The 20,289-nt window shown below is 43.0% G+C and overlaps 1 protein-coding gene across 1 annotated transcript in view; it reads left to right on the top strand.

Annotated features, from left to right (window-relative positions):
• CHUK (component of inhibitor of nuclear factor kappa B kinase complex) overlaps positions 1–20,289 on the top strand; it is a 31,045-nt gene that overhangs the window by 8,618 nt on the left and 2,138 nt on the right. The window contains exons 5-20 of the mRNA XM_028728907.2: positions 4–92; positions 2,038–2,127; positions 2,315–2,439; positions 3,462–3,569; positions 4,915–5,050; positions 6,342–6,536; positions 7,389–7,491; positions 9,297–9,420; positions 9,999–10,150; positions 10,934–10,995; positions 11,191–11,300; positions 13,213–13,262; positions 13,909–14,005; positions 17,474–17,621; positions 18,712–18,848; positions 19,412–19,511. Coding sequence (XP_028584740.1) covers positions 4–92; positions 2,038–2,127; positions 2,315–2,439; positions 3,462–3,569; positions 4,915–5,050; positions 6,342–6,536; positions 7,389–7,491; positions 9,297–9,420; positions 9,999–10,150; positions 10,934–10,995; positions 11,191–11,300; positions 13,213–13,262; positions 13,909–14,005; positions 17,474–17,621; positions 18,712–18,848; positions 19,412–19,511 — 1,826 coding nt within the window. The remainder of the gene's footprint in view (positions 1–3; positions 93–2,037; positions 2,128–2,314; positions 2,440–3,461; positions 3,570–4,914; positions 5,051–6,341; positions 6,537–7,388; positions 7,492–9,296; positions 9,421–9,998; positions 10,151–10,933; positions 10,996–11,190; positions 11,301–13,212; positions 13,263–13,908; positions 14,006–17,473; positions 17,622–18,711; positions 18,849–19,411; positions 19,512–20,289) is intronic.

The raw sequence follows: 20,289 nt of genomic DNA, 5'->3' as shown, positions 1-20,289 counted from the left end.
TAGGTTATGGTATCCAGTACTTGCATGAAAACAGAATAATACACAGGGACCTAAAACCTGAGAATATTGTTCTTCAGGAAGAAGGTGGAAAAGTAAGTGACATGCCTTGGATGATCTGAGCGGATTATCTACAAATATTAATTTTGCTTGGATGCAATAAGAAGTACATCAGTGGCCTACTTTTCAGCCATCAGCTGCAAAATCTGGTGTATAGTTTCAATATTCTGACTGGAATCCTTTAGCAGTGTCAGTGATGTGGAGGGTAAAGGGAAATCTTGCATAGCTCTGCTAGGGGTCTACTTAGTCATTATTCAGCTGTCGTGTTGCAGAGGGGGTGGAGTTTGAAGCAAACTAATGAGAGGCAGGGAATTTGCTGGGACTATAGGGACCACCTTGATTCTTCTTGACCATCTTCTGCAGAGGAGGGAATGGGATAAGAAGTTGAATTGAGTACCAGTTCCACCGGGGAACCTCAAGGACAGAAACAAAAGAGTTGGGAGATCTGAGCTGTATGCTACACAACCCCCTACACTCTGCTTAGGCTGTGCCAGATAAGCTATAGCAAAGTTCTCCTTGAGGTGAATCGGATGGAATTTACTCGTACTTTGGCTTTCTACACACAGGCGCAATGAGGGAAGTGCTTTCCTGTGCTCTGATCCCCCCTTTCTCCCCAGATTGGCACCTCAGTGGGAGTGTGCTAATCAGGTGGGAACACCTATGAGTTTGGTCTTGCCCTATGTGCAGGATTAGGTCATGCTTCTCCATGACTTGGCATTGCGCCTTGAGCCAGCTTCCGCAGCACAGGGTACATGTGAACAGAGTCTCTTGACTGTCATCTTGGAGGGGGGGGGGAGCAAATTTTCAAATTTTCCTAGTGCTAGTAGCCCTGGTAGGTTCCTCATCTTTCTACTGCAATGCCACTTGTTTCACTTTGTGCAATTCTCTGGGGCTATGTGCTGTTATGGCCCTCTGTGGCAGTTGAATCAAATGGTTGAGGGGGTGGTGTATGGATGTTCCCTGCCTTGTCCGTGTGGAGGAGGGAAGGAAGGAAGGAAGTAGTAGTTTATTGCTCTTAAGTGATGCAATCCAATACAAGGGAGGATTATGTTTAAAACTGAATAAATTGAGCTAGGCAGCAGATTACAGTTCCATGATGATTTCAGGTTGGTGAGATTCTGGGGCAAGAGTAGTATGGATAATGACTGTTAGTTTAAGGCATTGAGTCCTGCTAAAGCAACTAATCAGACAGTTCTGGCTGTAGACTTCAGAATGGAAGATCAGAAGTCAGCATGGAGATGGAAAAAACTAATTAAAAGATTGCAGTATAAAAGAAATGACATTAATTGTAAAAACACAAACCCCCTTCCTTCTAAATATCTCGAGTAAATGTGAAGTCTTTGTGCTATGGGTATCTAGGCATGGGTGAGTTTTCCATAGTCAGTGGATGTTGGTTTTAACGACAGATTCACTGTGAGAAGCAAGGAAAAAAAGGAATCAAATATGAACCTGTTCTTAAAAACCAAAGAGAGAGAGAAATATAAACCTTAAGCTGCAGGCTATGAGAGGTAGTTTAACAAACACCAGTAAAACAGAATAAAGTACCTAAGAAGATTTGGGTGAGAATTGTGATTCTGTCACACAGAGTTTAAGGTGATATTCAGATGTCAAAAGACAGCTGGCAAAATTAGGAAAGGGAAAGTAAAAAGAGATGGCTTGGCATTCTTGAGGCTGCTTAGGACCATGGTAGAATTTCCTAAAGTGTGGAGAGGAAAGGAAAGAGCCAAAAACTTGGAGGAGAAGTAAGAAGTTTGTAAAGAAACATGAAGGATGGGGGGACAAGAAAATGGGTCTGTATGCCACTTTGGTACCAGTAGCTGAAAAGTGGTTGAGGCATTTTGTTAATTAATTTAATTTAACTGAGCAAATTGCAGAGCTCCTAAAACTGACATGGGTGAAGATGTTTGATTTGATGTTGAAAGCAGCAGAAAGGTCAAGAAGCATAAATGAAGAATATACTGTATTTGATTTCATTTCCAGATAATTCACAAAATAATAGACTTGGGATATGCCAAGGATCTGGATCAAGGAAGCTTATGCACATCTTTTGTTGGGACCTTACAGTACTTGGTAAGACTTTTAAATATGTAGCTCACTGCAGCAAAAACTGCCCCAGTTTTCATTTCTATGCATTATAAATTGCATCCCTTAACTATAGAATTATAACGAAATACTTGCAATGTTCTTCATATGTTTATAAATAATAAAAATTATTATTATTGCCGTTGTTATTGCATCTTGTTTACTTTTTTTTAAGGCACCAGAACTCTTTGATAATAAGCCATATACAACTTCTGTAGACTTCTGGAGCTTTGGAACTGTTGTCTTTGAGAGCATTGCAGGATTTAGACCATTTTTACATAACCAGCAGCCTTTTACCTGGTAAGAGTTTTGTTTCTCAAACTAACGGGCTACCAGACAATTGCTTGCTTTTCCTGTCCACCCGAGAAGAGCTAATAGAGTAAAATCATATCAGTGTTGCATATACCTGGGAAAGCCCCTCTTTTGGAAGTGAACTACATGGAAAGAGTCCACCCATCTTGAAGACAAGAGGAAATCAAAAGGGTTTTCCTTGTGAATATTCCTTCCCCCAATAAGTCTCTCACTTATCTGGCATAATACCTTCAGCTGGTCAAGGGCTTTCCATGCTATCATTTTGTGGAGCAGTTCCTGGGGATCTAAATGCACTTGCACCAGCTCGTGTTGCAGCTGCTAAATATTGCAGCGTTACTGCAATATTCAAGCACTCATCGAGTAATGTTCTGTTCCTTAGAAAATGAAGGGGTCATTGCCACTTCAAGGAAGCAATTATGAGTGCTGTGTTGAATGTGGCTGTCACAAGTACCTATTGATTCAGCCAAGGATATCACCAGTGATGGATTCACATGTATTGACTTGGCTTAGTAGCCAGCCTCTTTTGTGACTGTCATAATCTTCTTCCCTCTGAGATATGAAGAGGATTAAAGGCAGCAGAATGAATTTCTCCCATTTGAAAAGGTTGGGGAGGTCCTAGCAAATGCAAAGGACTTGGGGGGGGGGGGAGAGAGGAGTCTTATTTCACTTACACTAAGGTACAAATAGAATAAGGAAGAGCAGGAAAAACTCTTGCTGTTTTCTCCTAACCCGAGGTTGCATAAGAGGGAAAGGGGATGCTGGGTATTTTTCTCACCAGAGGGCGGAGGCATAGCCCCTGGTGAGCTAGCAAGTAAATTGTGGGTGTCTGTCTGGTAGCACATGATCACCTTTGGGGTAGCTCCAAGCTTTTGGCTATACACAATTTTTGTTTGTACACGTAACCCTTGGAACTGAACCCTCCACATAAAATAAGGGATTACTGTAATCTCTTCCACAGTATGTTGATTGGTCAATTGTTTTTCAATCCTTCATTCACTGTTTTTCTACAGGCATGATAAAATCAAGAAGAAAGATCCGAAATACATTTTTGCGTGGGAAGAGATGACTGGGGAAGTTAGATTCAGTCCTCATCTGCCAAATCCCAACAGCCTCTGCAGGTAACATTAAATCCCCTGCTTTCCTTTAAATTGCTTGAATTCTGCAGCGCAAATCTGTTCAGCGGCTCTTTTGTCTTAATACCGTGTCAGGTGGAGGTTCTAAGGTATAATCTTTTACCAAAGTATATTCTGGTCCAAATTCACTCTTGCTTGCTTTTCTGTGATAGTCACAAGCTGTGCTTTTTTCTTGGGGGACTTGGGGGAACGTATACCCCTAAACATTTTGTGAATCTTAAGTTTGGCCTCATTGAGGGGCAGTATTTCATTATGAGTAGGAAAATGAGAGTATTCCTAAACATTTTTTTTTTAAAAAAAGCACTAGTTACAGGTAGCATGCCTCATCTAAAATGATAGTTGTCTTTTGAAGCTCTGGAGTAAGAATGAGCAACCTTTCTTCCCTGAAGGGATATATTCCCTCAGAGAGAATTTGTTAAGGATCACATGCTGGCAGTGGGTGAAACTAAAACAACCCCACTATTTTCTTTTTCTTTGACTGTAAAAGAAACAGTGTTAATTATTTTCAGTTCATCACCACCACAAACTCCTTCTGCCTTTCTCTCTCTCTCTCTTGCGCATACATCTACACTTTTTACATCATTTCCCTCTCTTATGCACACACAGAGGGATGCTTTTTTAAAGCATAGCTTCCCTGGAAACCTCACTTTGCAAAGCTTTCTTCCCTATGTAGGCAAGTAATGCTTTTGATGGTCTTTCATTCTCTGGCATCTCTTACTTCTTTCTGGGCTGCAGGGAATCAGAAACTGACCACAGAGGTCTTGAAGCACTCTGGCTGCTGTGTTCCATGTTTTCTCTCTCATGTTTTGGCCGAATTTAATGGGTATTTTGTTTGTGTGTAAATAGGTGAATGAGCAAACAAAGATAGTTTTAAGACTGTTTAAACCTTTTGTACACCTATCTTCCTTGTTAACGTAGTTAGGAACTCAGATGAACCTTGGAAGCAAAGCTGAGAATGGAAAAACTAAAGAAGTGTGGCATATGCATGAGAATTTTGAAAAAAAGAAAACTAAACTGGCTAGATACAAATCTGGTGTTCTTTTCCAGATTAATGTCATGGAGGATACTATGCCTATATCAGTCAATTTTGTTGGTTTCCGTATAGGAAATATTTCCATGTCAGAGCTGTTCTGTGGTTTATTAATCTTACACAAATGTCTATCCCCTCCTCCTCTTACTGTTTCTGGCCTCCTTGTGTTCATAATGTACGTTATATGGTTACACTAGTAAGTGTCTAGTAAGTAAGATCTTTTAATAAACTAGGTATTAACAGTTGTTCACGGTTGACAGTTGTTAACCATTGTCTACTGTGCTTTTGTTTTTGGCTTAGTATAATTGTAGAAATGATGGAGAGCTGGCTGCAACTGATGCTAAATTGGGATCCACAGCAGAGAGGGGGTGGTCCAGACCCAGAAACTGGTAATTTGAGATGTTTCCAATTAATGGATCAAATACTGGGTTTGAAGGTAAGTTCTGATATGGCATGCTCGGATTAAAAAGAGGTTGTTTAAATGCATTACCATTACACAAGCTGGTAAGCTACCTTCATTTGTTGTCTGAAATCTCGTAACACAATTTTTGCAGTGCTGTGGCAGAATGCTCTCCTTTGGCTAAGGAGGGGTGGGGAACCCGATCTGGCCAGTGGGTCAGCCCTCCTTATCTCTTCTTCTGCTAACAGGCCAAATATAGCCACTCATCTGTCATCACAGTGTCATCAGGTGATGGTAATAAGGGCTTCCAAGTATCACGCAGGACTTAGTGCTGATCAGCAGGCTTGAAGTCACTGCCCGTCAACTGATGGGCAGTGACCTCAGGCCTACTGCTTTCTGCCGCACTCAGTTGCATTGTCAAGTTCCGAACAGGAAACTCTGTCACAATCCAATCCAGCCATGGCTCTCCCTGCCTCACACCTGGTTTCACATACAACATTAGGTGCAGGGCGGGTGGGTGTGGTTTGAGGGAAACTGCCTAATGGGCCAAATTGGAACCTGAACCTGTGCCAAATTTGGTCCATGGGTTGAAGGTTCCCCAGCCCTGGCCTAAAGGATAGAAAATACCATTGGCAATTTGTAGAAGCAAGCCTGCTGGAGTTGGGGGGAGAAGAAAGGCTGTTAGGTCTTCAGGGGAAGGCACTGTTGACCCGAACATTTATTTAAATAATTTTAATACTGGGGGCTTAAAGGTAAAGGGACCCCTGACCATTAGGTCCAGTTGTGACCGACTCTGGGGTTGCGGCGCTCATCTCGCTTTATTGGCCGAGGGAGCCGGCGTACAGCTTCCGGGTCATGTGGCCAGGATGACTAAGCCGCTTCTGGCAAACCAGAGCAGTGCACGGAAACACCGTTGACCTTCCCGCCGGAGTGGTACCTATTTATCTACTTGCACTTTGACGTGCTTTTGAACTGCTAGGTTGGCAGGAGCAGGGACCGAGCAACAGGAGCTCACTCCGTCACGGGGATTCAAACCACTGACCTTCTGATCGGCAAGTCCTAGGCTCTGTGGTTTAACCCACAGCACCACCCGCATCCCTTACTGGGGGCTTATATAATAATAAATCAACTTCTTAGAGACAGACTCCAGATTTCTGCTTAGAGTGATTTCTGCTTAGAGTGATATAACATACATAGGCATTTTTATGTATGTGTATATAATCATCTTCTTTTGTGGGGGGCAAAGAGTTGGTTTTCCTTTTGGATTTCTCTGACTAAATTACTGCTGGTTTGGGGTTGAGTATGTGTGCCTTTCTTTCCTTTTCAGATAGTTCACATCTTAAATATGACTTCTGCCAAGATCCTGTCTTTTTCATTGCTCCCTGAGGAAAGTCTCCATTCTCTCCAGTCTCGCATTGAGTCAGAGACTGGGATCAGCACAGGGAACCAAGAGCTTTTGCTTGAGATGGGAATTTGCCTAGACCCTCGGAAGCCAGCCTCTCAGTGTGTTATTGATGGCGTAGTAAGTTTCCCTTTTTCATTCCAGTAAACGGGAATAGATTCCAGTATTTGCACCAGAGCACAGCCTTTTATTTGCCTGCAGTTAAGGGTGAAGTTTCTGTGGTGTAGTGGTTAAGAGCGGTAGACTTGTAATCTGGGGAACCGGGTTCGCTTCCCTGCTCCTCCTTGGGCTAGTCACACTTCTCTGAAGTCTCTCAGCCCCACTCACCTCACAGAGTGTTTGTTGTGGGGGAGGAAGGGAAAGGAGAATGTTAGCAGCTTTGAGACTCCTTTGGGTAGTGATAAAGTGGGATATCAAATCCAGACTCTTCTCTTCTTCTTCTTCTTCCTCCTCCGCTTTTCCCCTGTACTCCTTGTATCTTTTTCAGTTCATACATGAGTTTTCTGGTTCTGTCGAGACAACAAAATTAAAATATTGACTATTCAGACTCAAAGAGTCATATTCAACATAGAATAATAGAATTGAAGAGTTGAAAGGGACTCTGAGGGTCATCTAGTCCAACTCCCTGCAATGAATGAATCCTGCCTACAGCCGGTTCTGTCACCATATGGGTTTTCCTTGTGGGGCAGAACCTTTTCCTTCTGTGTGCGCCCTAAATCTGCCCATCCAGAGCAAATTTGGGAGTAGTCTGGGGCGTGTGAGCTGGGGGAGAACAAGGATGGTCTTGTTGTGCTAGGAGCAACTTTTGCTTGCACGACAATCCACGTAGTTTTGCACAGTTGATTTGTGCCTGGGGTGGCCGCCTCTGTTTTTTTCCTTAAGTGTGTAATCATGGTTCTCTGAATTATAGCTGCTTATTCAAGGTTTCTGTGGGAATTCTTGACTTGTTTGTTTCTCTTTTCTCCTTGGCAGAGAGGCTGGGATAGCTACATGGTTTATTTGTTTGATAAAAGCAAAACTATCTACGAAGGCCCCTTTGCTTCTAGGAGTCTGTCTGACTGTGTAAATTATATTGGTAAGTATATTGCAGTTCAGACCTGATTATTAGTTGTTATGAGCAGGGGCATAACCTTCAGAGCAGTAGCAATAAAATACTATTTAGGAGGACTAATTGTTCTGTATCTGCTGTGACGCAGTGTAACTAATATATTTCATGATGAGGGGAGCACAATGGTCGGTTGTTTCACAAATTCAGCCCGTAATAGTTGCAAGAGCAGTGTATTCAAAGGTGACGTTTCTTGCATTTCCTTGGTTAGGATTTTTGAAGCATTAATTGTTATAGTAGACATTTTTGTGTGCGTTAATTGCCAAATACAATGTTTGAAATCCAGCTAATCACACCTAGCTTGATAAAGTTTTATGAGGCACTTCAGACCATTAATAAGACATTCTTACAAGAACAAACCAATTATGCCATATGTTTTTGGACTTCCCATGTTTTTGTTCATCTTTATCTTGGTCTGTTATTTATGTGCAAGAGTTTTACCCTCATCCTTGCCCCATCAGCCTTTTCTTTTGGTCCAAAATCTAGATAGCCATTTCCCTTCTTGTTTCATCCCTCAGTGGGTGGGAAGAGAGTCTTCTCGTTCCTTTGTACCTTTGAGAGTTGCGCTAGCAGCACCTCAGGCAGCTTTCTCCTCAGTGAAGGCAGTCTAGAAACAAGAAGAGCAAAGCTTCCCTGTACCATGTTTGTTGTTGTTGTTGTTGTTGTTTAGTCGTTTAGTCGTGTCCGACTCTTCGTGACCCCATGGACCAGAGCACGCCAGGCACCTCTCTACTCCACTACCTCCCGCAGTTTGGTCAAACTCATGCTGGTAACCTCGAAAACACTATCCAACCATCTCGTCCTCTGTCGCCCCCTTCTCCTTGTGCCCTCCATCTTTCCCAACATCAGGGTCTTTTCCAGGGAGTCTTCTCTTCTCATGAGGTGGCCAAAGTATTGGAGCCTCAGCTTCATGATCTGTCCTTCCAGTGAGCACTCAGGGCTGGTTTCCTTCAGAATGGATGTGTTTGATCTTCTTGCAGTCCATGGGACTCTCAAGGGTCTTCTCCAGCACCATAATTCAAAAGCATCAATTCTGTACCATGTAGTGATAGCTTTTTTCAAGGTAGAAGGGAATATTCCATTTCTGTATGAAACGGATGGAAAGTCTTCCATAGCAATTAAAACTCTGTTCCCTGTACTTGAAGAATCAGGTCTGGAAAAGCAACATAGCTGCTGAGTCCCACTCCTGCTTTCCCACAGTTTCCTGCTTTATGAGTCCCATGGAAAACTCCAATCTTTGTTTTAAACATTACAACACCAATTTTATTGTGCAGTTTGATCAGTCCAGTGGAGGGACCAGCCTAGACATCCCCACAAGCAGAAATCATCAGAAGAACTGAATCTCATGTTTTGCTGTACTACAGTGGTACCTCAGGTTAAGTACTTAATTCACTCCGGAGGTCTGTTCTTAACCTGAAGCACTACTTTAGCTAATGGGGCCTCCTGCTGCCACCACGCTGCTGGAGCACGATTTCTGTTCTTAACCTGAAGCACTATTTCTGGGTTAGCAGAGTCTGTAACCTGAAGCGTATGTAACCTGAAGCGTATATAACCTGAGGTACCACTGTATTCCATTTGATATGGTGGTGTGTTAGATTTCAGGTGTTCTTTTTAAGTGCAGTTCGAAAATGTCTCTTGTTCAGACAGTTAAACATTATAAGTGTTCTGGTTCTGGGTTGCCTCTAATAAATATGCACTGGTAGCTTTTTATATTGCAAATCTTAATGTTTTCAGTAGTGATGGCTGTTATGTTTCCTCCCTTTTCCCTCACACAGTGCAAGAGAGCAAAATTCAGCTGCCCATTGTGCAGCTTCGTAAGATATGGGCTGAAGCTGTGCATTACATCATTGGACTAAAAGAAGATTACAGCCGGCTGTTCCAAGGGCAAAGAGCTGCAATGTAAGCCAGCGATTCAGTAACCGAGATCAGCGGGAGAAAGGGTGGCAAATGTGTGTTCAGGGTACCCAAAAAAATCATAGCTTCGTTTTTTCAAAAATAGTTTACTTCTTTGTGTCTGTGAAATCCGTATGGGATACAGGGCATGGTGAGTCTTCGTTAACAACGGAATTATAGTGGCTTCCTGATGGCATAAGATTTTGTGGTGGGACTGAAGCAGAGCAGTAAGCAATAAGACGAGACAGACAAGGACCTCATGCTTTGAATACCCCTACAACTTTTTTCAGCCTCACTCCCATATTCACTTATGGATCATTTTTCTGGGGGTTGCATGTCAGTGATGGGCAAGAAAGTGGTATTCATGGGCACATTTCAGCCAGGCCAAAGCACTGAGCAGGGCCAGTGTAAGGGCTGGGGAAAGGAGGTGTAACCTTAGGAGAGTCCTGCTGGCTGTGTAGATAGGCCTGGTGGGGCCACCTGAGGTTGTCCACACCTGACTTCTTAAAGCTCCATGCAGACACAATAGAAATTCTCTGCATCATGAAGCAACTGCTAACACCTGCTTTGTTTGGATTGTCTAGGCTGAGTCTTCTTAGGTACAATGCCAATTTAACCAAGATGAAAAACAACATGGTGTCAGCATCTCAGCAGCTGAAAGCAAAGCTGAAATTCTTTCAGCAGAGCATCCACCTTGACTTGGAGAAATACAGTGATCAGATGACATACGGGATATGTAAGTGTTTGGAGGAGCTAGTGCTCAGGACCGCATTAGCAATAGGAAGGGGCGTCCCGTCCCGTTTCGCCACCTAAGGCAAAATGGAATTGCCGCCTCCTTCCCCCCTGTGATCCCCTCCCCACTTCCGCTGCCACTGCGCCCCAGCTCTCACTGAACTCAATAGGAACCAGGGAGCTCCTCAAAGAGTTGCTGCTCGGCTTATTCACCCGGGAACATGGAAGAGAAGTGGTGGTGCTAAGCATCAGAATGCCTCCCTCTCTGCTGTGGAAGTGGTGGGACGTCCACCGCTTGAGACAGGTGCCTTATGGGCAAGCCAGCTCTTAACTATAGGATAGATCTGCTTTTGAGACCCATCTGTACAAGGATGCCCCACCCCACAACTGTGGCTGCAGTGCTGCTTTACTTCCTATAATCTTTCAAAGTTCAGCAAGGCCAAATTCAGGGGAGTTTGCCTCCTGCCCTCTCCTAGTCCTCCTTATTCAGAGCATACTTCGCCTTATAAAGTAGGAGGGAGCCAGTGGCAGAGAGAAATGGCTGGTGTCAAGCAAAGCCTTGTAGTTGTTGCCATCCAAGCCTGGCAGGTGACTGGCAGGTAAATCCGTTGTAAATCCGGCTTGAGCTCATAAGCTGGCCAAGGTTTTTCAAAAGGGGATCTGATTTTCCTGATTTTTGAAATTCATCGGCATCACCACTTCAAAATGTGCATCTTTTTAAAAATAAAGGCTGTTTATTTTCAGCGCATGTTGCTGCTTTAAATTAACCCAAATACGTTTCTTTAAGCCTCGGAAAAGATGCTGAAAGCCTGGAAAGAAATGGAAGAAAAGGCCTTGCAGTGTGAACAGGTATGGAATATGAAAATGCTGTGAAATGTGCAGTGATTAACCGGGGCTTTCAGTCTGCCTCACCACAGCAGAATCTTACCACCGCATAGTAATCGCCACCGTCGGTGTGCACATGCACACACTTTCCTATCAAAAGTGGGAGGAGAAACTCCCTTGAGATACTTCCCAGTGTATAGAATTCTCTCTTGTTTTCAGGCTGGAGATATTGGCTACTTGGATGAGCAGATAATGGCTTTGCACACAGAGATTGTAGAATTGCAGAGGAGTCCCCATGCACGACGTCAGGGCGAACTCATGGAGAATCTGTAAGAAAAGAAGCTATTCTCATAGGCATTTGTAATTTTTTGCAGGCTAACAAGTTTAAGGTGTTCCATCATTTGTTAGTATCTTATTCTTTATTACTGTATTAGTGTGGGGATTTTTTTTAATAGTCTCTCCACTCTTCAGGACCTAGATGGCTAATAATAGTATAAATATTTAAAATCAGTGCTTTTTTTCTGGGGGTACGCAGGGGTACGCATACCCCTAAACATTTTGTGAATCTTTGCCCATTTACTGTATTTTCCCCAATTTGAATTATAAAATGGTGATTTTCTTGAGTCAGAATGAGAGTACCCCTAAACATTTATTTTAAGAAAAAAGCATTGTTTAAAATAATACTATAATTTTGGCATAGAGCAAATATCCTTGTATATGTAGGGAACTTAAGGTCTGAAAAGAAGCTTCTCCCTACTTGCACTAAAAAGAAACATGCGTTCAGTTTCTGGACAGTGAAAACCCATCAAGGATTGAGTCCACCAACTGGGTGTGATGAACAGCCAAGCCATTAATTGTTTTGCTGCTTGCCTGCGGTTTTAATAAGCAAGGAAGATGTGCCCTTTCAGTTGCTCAACAATACATGGCTGGTAGACTTTGGTCATTATTAGTTGTTACAAATTTTGCAATCCTGTGCCAAGTGCTCAGCGTAACATCTAATGTTTGTGGGTATAACTTGTGCAATGGAACCCCTACTTCCCCCTGCCTTCCTTCCAGATCTGTTCTAGATTTCCCCCCAGCCCTGCAGAGCAAATTGAAGTCCTTGTGCAAACAGGACAACTTTGTTGGATCTTGCAGGTCAAAGATATATTTAAATCTGTTTTTAGAATATTGGGCAACAATTTAAGAGTTGGAAGTATGAGAATCCTGAGTACAGTGGTACCTCGGGTTACAAACACCTCTGGTTACAAACGCTTCAGGTTACAAACTCCGGTAACCTGGAAGTAGCAGTTCGAGTTACAAATTTTGCCCCAGGATGAGAACGGAAATTGCACGGCAGCAGCGGGAGGCCCCATTAGTGAAAGTGCGCCTCAGGTTAAGAACAGTTTTGGGTTAAGAACGGACCTCCGGAACGAATTAAGTTCGTAACCCGAGGTACCACTGTATTGACTTTTGAACACTCAGGTTCAAAATTGCCATTTCCACTATGCTAAAGTGCCTACTAGGGTGTGTAACTTTTCTAGGGTATTGTGGTTAACCACATAACGCCCTGAAACGGTTGCTGTCTAATAGATGAAACCAGTATTTCCTTGACCCTTCTTAGATACCTGTCCTGGGTCTCAATTGCACATTGTGTGAATTCACACAAATGTGTCAAGACTTCAGCAGTTGGTTCATTCTGGATCCCTGGTGCACAAAATTGACTGGCTGGTTGTCATTTTTCTAGGCAGTCATATAGTAATGAAAGCCCTGGATGATCTTGTGTTGTGATTTATTTAGAGCCAGTTTTGACCATGAAAACTGAAGAGAAGATTGGGTCTTCTTGCAGATAGACCTGTATGTGTAGGAATTGCCCGTCTATCTTGCTTAAGATGAAAATGTTTCCTACTGTTCATTAGTTGATTTCCCCCAAAAAATGAAACCAAAATGACTTACAAAAAAGGGATAAAAACAAGTTTGAAAACGAGGACAGGAGGTTAATGCACAAATTTTGTGTGCGTAACAGATCCAACCCCCCACCCCCAAGAGCGAGTCAAAATAACTTGCTGAGAATTAGCTGCCGTTACTTTCTACCAGGTGAAAAAAAATACATGTTTTTTCCCCCTTTACTCAAAGCTTTTACATTGTGACACCAATTGATTGATTGGCTAAACCAATTTCATTTCTGGAAATGCCACAATTGATAGCAAAAAAAAAAAAAAAAAGGAGAGGAAACTGCTTACAATTTTTATCTTTTTACAGTGAGCAAAGAGCTATAGAACTCTACAAGCAATTAAAACCAAGACCCCCAGGTATGGAAATGGGTCCAGAACACTTTGTGTTAAATGGGAGGTTTTGCAAAGAACAGTAAGGCAGGCAAGTGCTGATCTGGACAGAGGTTGTCGGCAAAGGATGTTAAGCAAGCCCGGGAACATTCTGGAATGTTAAATTTAACAGATTAGAAAAAGCAGAAGTGAGCGACTGAATTGCTTACATGCCTTGCATGTTTTTTTTTTTTCATTCTTTTCAAAGTTTATATGATCATTTCTAACGGATCTCAGTTAGAGGGTAAGAATTTAGAATACGTAGACTTTCTGCTGCCCGTTCCTGTAGCATTAATTATGAGTTTCCATCTTTTTGCCACCTAACTACATCACTTCTGCAGTTTTTTAAATGGTGTTTACAACAGTCTGTGAAACTCATTGCAAAAGAAAAAGAGGGAGGCATGAAGCAACCATTAGAAATTAAAGGCTTGTGAGATTACAAAATATTCTAGCTACGTTTATCAAGCCTGCAGTTTCAGACTTGTCCTAAACAACTAACCAGTGTTTAGTAATGGGAAATGTGTAAATCAGTTTTTCTTCTTGTCAATGTTTTTTGATGTTTATCTGGTGGTTTTTTTAAAAATGGCTTTTAAGAGGAGCGCTGTACTGATCACGTGACAGGTATCCCTTTCAGATCATTCCTACAGTGACAGCACAGAGATGGTGAAGATCATAGTCCATACAGTTCACACTCAAGATCGCGTGCTCAAGGAACTCTTCAAACATCTTAGGTACAACGTGCATCCCTCTTTCTGCAGATTCCTGCATCTTCATTCCAATCTGATGTGTGACTAAGCAAACATGTATTGATAGCCCATGAGGCATGTTAGGCCTGTGCTGAGTTTAAGATGTGTCCACTCTATAGTCACCCTTTTCGTTGATTTTATCTCTGTCCCTTAATGTTAACAGTATTGAGTTGTTTACATTGTTTGCAGTTTTGAAGGGAAGAGAGGCTAAATGTGTACAAATAAGTCTCAAAAAGGCACATAGATGCCTGTGTCTAGTTTTCTTTTGTTTTTCTTAAATTGCTTCCGGTAAATACAGTGGTACCTCGGGTTAAGTACCGTATTTTTCGCTCTATAAGACGCACCAAACCACAAGACGCACCTAGTTTTTGGAGGAGGAAAACAAGTAAAAAAATACTCTGAATCTCAGAAACCAGAACAGCAAGAGGGATCGCTACGCAGCAAAAGCAGCAATCCCTCTTGCTGTTCTGGCTTCTGGGATAGCTGCGCAGCCTGCATTCGCTCCATAAGACGCACACACATTCCCCCTTACTTTTTAGGAGGAAAAAAGTGAGTCTTATAGAGCAAAAAATACGGTACTTAATTCGTTTTGGAGGTCCGTTCTTAACCTGAAACTGTTCTTAACCTGAAGCACCGCTTTAGCTAATGGGGTTTCCCGCTGCCGCCGTGCCGCCGGAGCACAATTTCTGTTCTCATCCTGAAGCAAAGTTCTTAACCCGAGGTACTATTTCTGGGTTAGCGGATTCTGTAACCTGAAGCGTATGTAACCTGAGGTACCACTGTATCCTGGTTGTGAGGAAAAAATATATCTGTGTACTCCCGAATAGTCGGGTGGCTAATCTGTGGCTGTCCAGACTATCATTGGTCCCTGCTAGAATGCCTAGTGCAGGCATGGCCAAACTTGGCCCTCCAGCTGTTTTGGGACTACAACTCCCATCGTCCCTAGTTAACAGGACCAGTGGTCAGGGATGATGGGAACTGTAGTCCCAAAACAGATAGAGACCCAAGTTTGGCCATGCCTGGCCTAGTGGCTGGGATGATAGAAGTTGAAATCTAACCTCTGGAGGACCCACGTTAGCCAACCCTGCTTTAAGGTAGGATCTGAACCATTTATAACTTTACATTGAAACTTTTAATTGTTACTGGGAAGTTGTAAATGTCATAGAAATTCTACTCAATATTGATCCAAAGCAGGTTCCAGCGTATAATTATCAGAGTAACAATTTAAACACGTTGCAGGATTCCCCAAAAATGGACCAGAGGCAATTATATTTCATCCAGCCGAGCTTTGCTGCTACTGAAGGCAAATGAGCATAATGGTCACAAATCCAATACATTCAGGATTGGCACTGTCCATAAGAAAACCCCAGTAGTGATGTATGGAAGTGAGAGCTGGACCATCAAGAAGGCTGATCGCCGAAGAAGTGATGCTTTTGAATTATGGTGCTGGAGGAGACTCTTGAGAGTCCCATGGACTGCAAGAAGATCAAACCTATCCATTCTGAAGGAAATCAGCCCTGAGTGCTCACTGGAAGGACAGATCGTGAAGCTGAGGCTCCAATACTTTGGCCACCTCATGAGAAGAGAAGACTCCCTGGAAAAGACACTGATGCTGGGAAAGATGGAGGGCACAAGGAGAAGGGGACGACAGAGGACGAGATGGTTGGATAGTGTTTTCGAGGTTACCAGCATGAGTTTGACCAAACTGCGGGAAGTAGTGGAGGACAGAGGTGCCTGGCGTGCTCTGGTCCAGGGGGTCACGAAGAGTCGGACATGACTAAATGACTAAACAACAACAATAAGAAAACCAGTTGCAGCAGACTTAACTTAAACTTACAGTAACTTACAATAAGACTAAACCTTAACACTGTCTATATAGAGAACACCACACCAGAAGGAAAAGTGATAGAAAGAGAAAGGTGAAAACCCTGGCCCTACTTTTATAGTCAGCATGACCTTTACAGAAAGAGATAAGATAACCAGTTTAAACCAGCTGTACTCAGCTTCTCTGAAAGAAGAACCCAAACATCATGAACCTCCTGCTTGTTTCTTTCACACAGAGAAGCTTCCACTACCCTCTTGAGTTAATTAGAATAGGACAGAACTCTACACATCAGAAACGCAAACTGATAGTAAAGCCATAGAGCGCATGGGCAGAATAGGTGAAATGGTACAGTGATACCTCGCAAGACGAATGCCTCGGAAGACGAAAAACTCGCAAGACGAAAGAGTTTTTCGTTTTTTTGAGTTGCTTCGCAAGACGAATTTCCCTATGGGCTTGCTTCGCAAGACGAAAACGTCTTGCAAGTTTGTTTCCTTTTTCTTAAAACCGCTTGAAGAGGTGCAGTTGTGTCTTGACCGTGCTTCGCAAGACGAAAAATTTGCAAGACGAAAAAACTCGCAGAACAAATTCATTTCGTCTTGCGAGGCACCACTGTATTTTATTGAGCCGGTAAAATGTCATTTCATTGACTGCAATTCCATAAAAACATAGCTATGGCGTCCTGATCAAAACACCCTAATATAACTGGATGGCAATGGAAACCTTGCACGGCGGCTGTGTGGTAAGAATGCACATATCTACAGATTTGCGTGATCTGGTGTTCTGATCACGTGGCATCTCCTAGTTCTACATACTTTTGCTCTCCGTGTGAGTAATGTGTGTTTTCCTAAGGGGCTAAAGGTAAGGTGGTGAAACAGCCAGAGAATTTGTGATTTGAGAGGGTCATGGATTAGGGAGGCAGAAACCGAGGTAAAAGGAACTGAGGAAGAAAATAGTACCGAGAGAAGCAGGAGCCAAGGGGACTGCGAGGGGAGGGGGGGATATTGAGTGGGACCGGTAGGCAAAGAGGAGTTGTGTGTTGCTGGTAGGAAAGCAGCAGGCCAGCAGTGCTTTCCTGCGGGTTTTTCCAGGAAACTTCAATGCCAGCTTGTTGTTTTCTTGCTTGTATTAAATCTTGTGCGTGTTGTATTTGCTGTGTACTTTTGAAAAGCAGCTTTAAATGTTACCGTTTTGGTCCCTTTTCTGCTCATTTATACGTTAAGATCAACACATATCCTTGGGGCTTCTGGGTACAGTGGTACCTTGGGTTACATACGCTTCAGGTTACAGACTCCGCGATCCCAGAAATGATACCTCGGGTTAAGAACTTTGCTTCAGGATGAGAACAGAAATCGTGCTCCGGTGGTGCGGCGGCAGCGGGAGGCCCCATTAGCTAAAGTGGTGCTTCAGGTTAAGAACTGTTTCAGGGTAAGAACGGACCTCCGGAACAAATTAAGTACGTAACCAGAGGTACCACTGCACTGACGATGCAGCTTCTGAAGCTCTGAACCACAGGATCCTGACAGCACATGAAGTGCATATTGTATCTTTCTGCAATAATTTTGTTTCTGTTGTCTAGATGACAAAAAATTGATGTCCAACATCTTTTTTCTTTTCTTTTTCCATCACAGCAAACTGTTGGGTAGTAAACAGAAGATTATTGATTTGCTTCCAAAGATTGAAGTGGCTCTGAACAACATCAAAGAGGCTGACAATTCAGTGATGCAGATGCAGGCGAAAAGGCAGCGGGAAATCTGGCATTTGCTGAAAATTGCTTGCGTAAGGGTTTGCCCTCTTGATTTCAGAAGCATTAAGAAGACATCCTTTTCCATCCGATTAAACATGATGTTACAGATAACTGTCTATCTAGAAGTGCATTGTGCTGAAGTTGAAAAAAATGACATGGGATTTATTCCAGGAAAAGAAATTATAATCGCAGTATAGGTCTCACCGCTAGGTTTACAGGAAGAAATATTTGCTTGTTGCCTGTTGGATTAGTGGCAATATGAGAGTTCGTCTCCAAACAAATTGCCAAAAACATTTGTATTGGTTTTCTCTTCAGGTGTGTTCTTCCTGGTATGCCCCACGGAGAGCCTCAAGGTCCATAAATAACAACACCCTAGTGGTCCCGGGCCCTAAGGAAGTTAGATTGGCTTCAACCAGAGCCAGGGCCTTTTCAACTCTGGCCCCGGCCTGGTGGAACGCTCTGCCTCATGAGACCAGGGCCCTGCAGGATCTGATTTCTTTCCTCAGGGCCTGTAAGACAGAGTTGTTCCGCCTGGCCTTTGGCTTGGAGCCAGTTTGATTCCCTCCCTCTCTTTCTTTTTTCTTTTCCTTCTCCCCTGCGATGAGACTACATTTTAATATTTTAATGTTGTATTTTAATTTTGTTTTTAAGTTGTAATTATTCAACTTGTTTTTATTATTGCTTGTAAGCCGCTCTGAGCCCGGCCTTGGCTGGGGAGGGCGGGGTATAAATAAAAATTATTATTATTATTATTATTATTATTATTATTATTAAATGTAATAGCTGCATTGTATGCTGGCTAGACAGACAAAATGCAATTTCAGACATTACAAGGTATGGGGGGGAACCATGGATGGATTTGCACTTTCCTTTATACTACATAGTGTATTGTCCTATGTGCCTCATATCTTTGGGCCTCGGAGATTATAAATTTATAACTATTTAGGATCTGTGCTATTATTTCTGTAGACTTGCATACCATAGGCATACTACTTACATATTATATGCAACTGCCGTTACCACTTAGGATGTGAATACTTTGCTGAAAGTCAACAATTGGATGAGTCTGAAAATTCTGGAGCTGAAAACTGGGAATTCTTTTTTCTTCTTCTCTTTTTGTAGACCCAGAGTTCTGCCAAATCTCCTGTTAGTTCCAACGTGGATGGCACAATTACATCCTCAGTGCCTGCATTGCTCTCGCAGACATCACCAGGAAATGCGCTTCAACCTCTTTCTTCTATGGAAACATCTAGAAATGTGTAAGCCTAATGGAAATTAGCAATTTCTTTGCTCTTTATAGCCATGGTTAAATTTTAGCCACTTACGCTCCACTTCCACTAGAAATTATGATACTGAGTAATAGTGAGAGGGCTTAGGTAAAGGTAAAGGGACCCCTGACCGTTAGGTCCAGTCGTGGCCGACTCTGGGGTTGTGGCACTCATCTCGCTTTATTGGCCGAGGGAGCCGGTGTACAGCTTCCGGGTCATGTGGCCAGGATGACTAAGCCGCTTCTGGCAAACCAGAGCAGCACACGGAAATGCCATTTACCTTCCCGCCGGAGCGGTACCTATTTATCTACTTGCACTGCGTGCTTTTGAACTGCTAGGTTGGCAGGGACCGAGCAACGGGAGCTCACCCATCGAGGGGATTTGAACCGCCGACCTTCTGATCGGCAAGCCCAAGGCTCTGTGGTTTAACCCACAGCGCCACCCGTATCCCTTACAGTGAGAGGGCTTACTCCTGGTCAAAACATGCTACATAAAATGTGGCGTTTACCAAACTCTGACTACTCAGTTGGGATAATCCTGATTTTCCTTTTCAGGCCACCGTTTGCACATTTGATAGAAGAAAATCTAAGCTACCTCGACAATTTTAGCACTATTATACAAGAAGCAAAACGTGACCAGAGTAACAGCATGATGGTAAGTCTAGAGGGCTCCATTTGGCGTTGATTTTGAATAAGAACCTTCTGCAAAATGAGCAGCAAAGACTCTTCTTCCTTCTACCCCTGGAAGATAGAGACAAGTTCTTCTGTAGCCTTTTATTCAGTACATCTTGAGCTGAGCTGAAGTGGCTCTTTCAGTTTTGTGCGAGGGTGGTAAAATTTGGGGGCGAGTTCAGAATCCTTTTGAAATTTCAGATAACTTTTCAGTTTTAGTCCTGTCGGCTGAGGATTGGGAGAGGAGAGGGGCCGTTAATTTCCTTTCCCTGCTTGCAGAATTTTGTTAATAATCTTTAAATACTCAGAACTCTCCAGTTGCTTGCTCAGTGCACTTACTCCAAAAGGTTAATATTTTCACTTTGTGAAAATCAGCAAAAAGAAGAAGAGGAGAGGCATCTGTTGAGTGGGCTGTGTGGTAGAACAAAGAGATCTATCATGGGAGCAGGAGGGCAGGAATGGTAAAAACAGAGATCTTCCATTGCTCATCCTATTCCCTGTAGCCACATTTCAGCACTGTGTTTGAGGGCACTCAACAGATATGACTCCCCGTCCGCGCATCCCTTCCCTCCCTCTGTTAGTCACAGACTTCCCAAGCATACCACTCATGCTTCAACTCCACAACTGTCTCAGTATATTTTGCGCTGTGTAAGGGAATGTATGTGTCACTCGATTTTCTTCCACGTCTGAATTTCACTAACGGCTCTCTTCAGTTTTGGTTTGGATAGCTTTCCAAGAGGGCGACAAATTTATCAGGTGCA

This window comes from Podarcis muralis, chromosome 6 (genome assembly GCF_964188315.1).
Source record: "Podarcis muralis chromosome 6, rPodMur119.hap1.1, whole genome shotgun sequence".
NCBI classification, from domain to species: Eukaryota; Metazoa; Chordata; class Lepidosauria; order Squamata; family Lacertidae; genus Podarcis; species Podarcis muralis.
This window is presented reverse-complemented; position numbering and strand designations above follow the sequence as displayed.